The 6,360-nt window shown below is 33.8% G+C and overlaps 1 protein-coding gene across 1 annotated transcript; it reads left to right on the forward strand.

The window, feature by feature from the left end:
• The first annotated feature begins 3,677 nt into the window (after nucleotides 1-3,677).
• On the forward strand, nucleotides 3,678-6,083 carry LOC137838729 (DNA replication complex GINS protein PSF2-like). Its single transcript, XM_068647957.1, has 5 exons — nucleotides 3,678-3,853; nucleotides 3,943-4,017; nucleotides 4,102-4,216; nucleotides 5,751-5,850; nucleotides 5,936-6,083. The coding sequence occupies exons 1-5, from the start codon at nucleotides 3,806-3,808 to the stop codon at nucleotides 6,081-6,083; spliced, it is 486 nt and encodes a 161-aa protein (XP_068504058.1). The 5' UTR covers nucleotides 3,678-3,805.
• Nucleotides 6,084-6,360: the final 277 nt, after the last annotated feature.

Raw genomic sequence — 6,360 nt, forward strand, 5'->3', positions numbered from 1 at the left:
GTGATGATGATTGGTTAGATTTGTAATAAAGTCTATACCTCCCCTGCATGTGAGATAGGCCCCATAGGGCATGTGCCTTGTTCTTCGCCAAAATTGGCTTACAGATCATATGGGTTTTTGATATAATGCAGAATTGTCGAGCACTCTAAATATAGTTACACAAAAAGGTTTTCAATTAGATGACCACAATTGAGTTTACTAATGATAAAATTTAGACTCTAAATTATTGGGTGTTGAATCCTATGCCCTGTATCAGCAACTACTAGTAGGAGTCCTAAAGCAATCCAAATGTCTTATATAAGATGGAGGGTTCTAGTTGAAACTGGAGTTGAAGATGGTGTGACTGTAAGCTTTGCTGCAAAAAAAGAGTGTAAGGAGGTTTAGGTGGTAATGGTTTAAGGAAACCTGGTGCAGGGGCTCATATTTCAGTCTTAAGGGTGTTGGTCAGGTTCTGCAGAAGTAGTAGGAAAAGTAGCATGAGGATTGCCTTTTGTTGGCTGAGGTAATCTGAACCCAGTTTTAGTAGCACCCAAATTCGTGGCTTTTGCTGGCTGTTGGGTGATGGAGTAACTTCTTTGTAGGGAATGGCTCTTGTCTTGGCCTATGAGAATGTGCTATAGAAGCTGTGAAATTAGGAACACTGATGTAAGAGGGGCAGGGTGGCTTGGTGGACCTTAGTAGGATCATTTTTTATGCAGTAATGGTGTTGAGTGCCTTGGTTGTGGAGATGGCCTCGTGATAGAATGCTCTGCTCATGGTGTTCTAGAGTGAGGTGAGGTGGATGGTATGGTTTATGTGCAAGTTAATTTTGAATCTTGGGAGGTTATGGACAGGTAAGGAAGAGATACAAGTAGGAAGGTGCTGGAAGGAGGTGGAAGGCCTACTTTTTGTTCTGGTTAATCAAGGTGCCAAAGATGGAGCAAAAACAGTTTGTTGGTATGGGCAGTTTTGTTGGTTGCTGGTTCTCTTAGCTACTGTGTTGGTTATCAAGCTAGCCAAAACTGGAGCAATAATCCGTGTAGTGCTTTTGAAGCTAGGAAAAGCCAGAGCACTCTCACATGCCTCCTGTCTTTGGTGCTAGGAGAAAAGTTGTTGTGGAGGAGGGGTTTGGTACCTTAGAGGACCTGAAGTTTCTCTCGTTTATTGAGGGATCTTTAAGGAGACTTTCTGGCGTTTTAAGTTGTGTAGGTGCAAGGTAAGGGGGCTCTATTTCTGAAGCTATTATGATGTGCATGACTTTTATGCAGATTTTGTGATGCTTCGGTGGTGGAAGGAAGATGAAGGAATGATGTCAAGGGCTTAATATGGTAGCTTGGGATGAAGAAGGAATAATACTTGGGTATGGTAGCAGTAGATTTTATTCTTGGAATCACTGGGAGCATATTTGCCAAGCTGCCAATCTCTCTACTTATATAGCAGCAACCATGACAAATTAAAAGGTTTATAACCACTGCTTAGGCTTATGTCATGCAAATTTCTGCAGCAATCTTGGTGTGCTGGTTTTACCTGTTTAAGGTGTTCTGGTGCTTGGCAGCATTTGAGGTGTAAACCTTAGCAAGAGCCAAAGTAATATGCTAAAGCTGCAAAATTTAAGAAGTGAGATAATGTCTATCTGGACCGCTTCAAGGAGTGTTAGTGGAGTTTTACAACATCTTTTTCTAAAGGAAAATGGGATGGGCTTGTGATAGGGATTTACAACTATATGGCAATGACTTAAGTTAGCTTTAGAATAGACTGTTATTTTTTAGTTTGATTTTGTCCTATCTTTGTTAAACAATTTAAAGGGTGATTTTAGTCAACTTTCTTAAAAAAACAAATAAATTTTTAAAAAAATATGTATTTCTAAAATTTAAATTACATTATTAAATTTAAATTTTAAATATAATTATTTAATATATAAATTATAATAAATATTTTTTTAAAGTAATATGACTTTTTTAAATATAATTTCTATTTTATAAAACAGATGAATCCAACTTAAACTTCATTTAGGCTACAAGCCAAACGGATTAGATTTAATGATCAGATTTAATATAGGTCATATTTCTTTCTAACTTGGTATAATATACTTTACTGACTTTTCAACCTTTAAGCGATCCTACTTTAACACATATATATTAATGAATTTAAAATTATTACTTTGCTAAAGTTATATTTTATAGTAAGAATGGATGAAGGAGGGATAAAAGAAGAAGAAAAACAGGAAAGTCACTTAACACATGATAGAAAAAATATACAAATTTTTTAGAAGGTGATTAATAATATTTATGAAATTGACTTGAGGAGATGCAGAAAAAACTCCATAGTCCACTTTGAGTTTAACCTTTCAGAAATGCAGCGAACTGCAAAATCAACTTCAGTAGTATATCATTATCTACTGCAAAATTGAGCTGAAAAAAAAAATAGGAACAAATAAAATCCGCCAGTAACAACATTTGCAAAAAGTACAAGAGAGGGAGAAAAGGCGGCAAAACAAGAAACAAAGCTTGAATTTGAGAAAAAAAACTAAAAAACACAAAAGGCCAACGTTGGCCTTTTTGTATTTTACCAATCCCACCTAAATTTATTTTGTGGGCAAAGCCTATACCTAAATTTTGGTTTGAGCTTAAAAGCGAGCCAGCACAACCCGGTTCAATCTGTGGTAAACTAGGAAATTTCCAACCTACCTCGACCCACATATTCCTGAATTAATTAGATTGACTCACCAATTTTTTTAAAAATATTGCCAAGTTTTTCTATTTCTTTTAAAATCGCATAATATATATATATATATATATATATATATATATATAAAAGATGTTTCAAATGAGAACAACGATTAAGATGGGAAACAAAGAACAAACAATTGTCACTCTTAGATTAAAAACAGAAGATAGAGATCATAACTCAACTAAAATTAAATCAAGTGACCTCTTTTCTCTCTCCCATATCATGTTTTCACACACTATCTATCCTACAAGTCTTAAAGCAGAACCAAAACAAGAACAAGAGAACCAAACAAAATTATAATGCATTGGGTTATGATATCGGTAACTGAATATGAGAATGACTAAAATGGAGAAGAAAAAAAGCAGAAGGAATGAATGGGAAGAATGCATATGAAATTGTGAAAGAATTGAATCACTTTATTTTGTTGCAACCACATAAGAAAATTTGGACAAATTTTTAATTGTTTGGTTTCAATTGAATGAGAAGTGACTGAATAGATCGGAATAACAAGCGAACAAGAAGAACACGTATGAAAATGTGTGCAACCATGTATGAAAGTGTGTGCAACCATGAAAGGAGAGGGGAACTTAAAAGAGAGAAGAAATACACCATGCAAGAAAGATACTTCATGCGACTGAATAGATTCTAAATTTTCTGAGAAATGAAATCACAATGTGTGTTTTTAGATTAACGAATATTGGGCTTTAATAAAAAATAAAATTAAATAAAATGATCTTCAACCTGCAAGCTGCCCACAACATAATTTTAGGTGGGATTGGTAAAATACAAAAAGGCTAGCTATTGGCCTTTTGTGTTCTTTAGTTTTGTTTCTCAAATTCAAGCTTTGTTTCTTGTTTTGCCGCCTTTTTTCCCTCTCTTGTACTTTTTGCAACTGTTGTTAGTGGTGGATTTTATTTGTTCGTCTTTTTTTTTTTTTCAACTCAATTTTGCAGTAGATAATGATATACTACAGAAGTTGATTTTGCAGTTCGCTGCATTTGTGAACATGAATATTTTGTCTCTAGATTTTCATCTGGATGCAAGTAAAACAGGCATATTAGATCTATTAGGTTGAGTTCAAATTGAAAGAGACAAGATGGCTGGGCAATCAAACCATGAGCTTTCACTGTTTTCAGCAGAGGAGGTATGCTATTTGTATTGGAAAATCTTTCTATAATTGAAATTGTTTAAAATTATTAATAGATATTTCTGATGATTTTGCCTGTCACTCAGCTTGAGTTCATTGCTGAGGATGAGATCGTGGACATTGTGCCTAATCTCAAAATGGGACCTCTCAATTTCATTTCTGTAAGCGAGAATTCAAACACCCCAAAACTGGTTATATTTTGCAGATTCGTACAAATTACCTTTCTTATTTATTAACAATGACAGGGAGACTTTGGCCCATTTAAGCCACAGATTGTTACTCAAGTACCGCTGTGGTTGGCCATTGCTCTCAAGAAGAGAGGCAAGTGCTCCATTCACCCTCCCCAGTGGATGTCTGTTGGTGAGCTTCTTTCTTTCTTATTTCTCCTCCTCTTCTCTCCTTCCTAGCCCCCTCCTAACAATCTAACAATAAAAACGAAAATCTTTTAACGGTGGACATATATTTTAGAGGTGCTGTTGTGAAAGAAATTTGAAGAATGTTTTCATAATTTATGATTTGGTTTGAACAACTTTATGCTAGTTTTTTTTCCTGTTTCACTGAGTATGCTTCAAAACGGGAAGTCTGTCTGTCATGCCATTTTGGGTCCTTTTAACTCTGATATTCAACTTGGTTTATATGGGTTAGAGATATGATTTAATTATTTAAAAAAATATATATTTGAGTTACATGAAATAGAATAAATGATAAGAAATATCTTACCAAACATCTTTATTATTAGATATTATTCTATTCCTTGTTTCTATATTTTTTATTATAAATAACAATACTTAGTGTGTAAACATGGTTCTAGAATGTTACCATCATGTGTGATCCATTTTTTCACTTATCCTTTCAATATGGTATCACAATTCAGCTAGAAGGGAACTCAAATATGAATATGTGCTTTCTCTGTGGGCTTACTTCTCATGGATTAAATTTTTTGGAAACGGTGTACGTTTATTCGATTTCTATTTCTATTTATTTTTATGCTGTTCACACAATACACTGCTCACCACCTTCATTACTGTTCACCACTAACAACTTTTTGACAAGCTTTTACCGATTGGTGTTACTGTTTCACCGCCGATGTGCTTTCTTCTGACTAGTGTTACTGTTTATCGTGAATGTTTTTTGGACAAGTATTGTCTGCTGACGCTTTTCTTCCGAGTACTGTTTGGTATAAACATTTTTCAGTGAGAACTGTTACCATGAATTTTTTTTCTGATGAGTATTGTTGAGTGTCCACATTTTCCATTGGGTTTTTTTTTTTTTTTTTCTTCGGGTGAGCTTTTTCTTGCCAGCGGCTGCCTTGTTGTATGAAGATTTTAGCTTTCTGACAGTTACCATGCCCCTAAGCACTTTTTCTTCCCAACGACAGCCACAACCTGAGTACTTTTTGTTTTCCATCTACCGTGGTGACCTTTGACCATTTTTAACATGTTTGACTCAATACATATCTAATCAGAAAGTGCTATAATTCCTGATTGTTATTTAATGGTTTATTTTTTTATTTCTTTATTATGAATAAGAATATTCATGTTTTTTTATTTCTTTATTATGAATAAGAATATTCATGTTTTTTTATTTCTTTATTATGAATAAGAATATTCATGTTATTATACAACAAGAGTCGTACCATCTATCGTCATTTGTTTTGTCACTAATTCTTTCATCAATGTGAATGACTTTTTTCTTTTTTCTTTTTTTGATTTTTTGTCCTTCTTCGTATATGGTTGATAATTGATGTGGATGAGAGTATACTGTTTTTTTATCGTTGAATGTTGAATGGGTGAAAATTCATGAGAATATTATAGTTGTGTTCAGGTTAAACAATAAACGATGCCAGAAATAAAGACCTAATATTTTCCAATACAATACATTTGTTTGTGACTAGAGAAGTTGAGTCAAGTTTTGGAGACAGAGCGAGACTCTCAAGAGATGTCAGATCAATTGCCTTTCCATTATGTGGAAATTTCAAGACTTCTTTTTGATCAGTAAGTTTAGGGACACTAATATTTATTTTGTTTTGTTCCATGCTGTTATTTTACTATATTAACTTACTTTTTGTTAAATTTGTAGTGCACGTGATAACATTCCCAATTTATATATGGTGAGATCTCTAATTGAGGATATAAGAAATGTAAGGTTTCATAAAGTTGAAACAGACTTTGATGTGAATGCAATAACAAGAATACATGATTCTTTGACATTCTTAGGAGCAACTTGAGTTGGTCATGAATTGGCACTTTACTTAGAATTGGATCAATATTCTAATTCAAGAACTCACCAAGACTTCGCACCGAACCAAAGCTCATATGGAAGTCCATATATTGTCAAATGGAATCAAGCAACAAGAATTGAAGAACAACAAATGAAAACCGAACAGAATTGAAAGGTATAACTACTGCACCGAACAGAATTTGAAAACTAAGCTAGGAAACACAAATTTCATCGGTGAAAAAGAATGAAAAACACTAAACATTGAAAACTACCGAATGAAATTG

This window comes from Phaseolus vulgaris, chromosome 4, assembly GCF_000499845.2.
Source record: "Phaseolus vulgaris cultivar G19833 chromosome 4, P. vulgaris v2.0, whole genome shotgun sequence".
In the NCBI taxonomy this organism is placed as follows: domain Eukaryota; kingdom Viridiplantae; phylum Streptophyta; class Magnoliopsida; order Fabales; family Fabaceae; genus Phaseolus; species Phaseolus vulgaris.

Excerpts from the sequence above, each read along its gene's own strand:
- LOC137838729 (XM_068647957.1), top strand. The coding sequence starts at position 3,806 with ATGGCTGGGCAATCAAACCATGAGCTTTCACTGTTTTCAGCAGAGGAG. Across the intron at positions 4,018-4,101 it reads GACCTCTCAATTTCATTTCT|GGAGACTTTGGCCCATTTAA; the intron begins GTAAGCGAGAAT and ends TAACAATGACAG. Across the intron at positions 5,851-5,935 it reads TCAAGACTTCTTTTTGATCA|TGCACGTGATAACATTCCCA; the intron begins GTAAGTTTAGGG and ends TTAAATTTGTAG.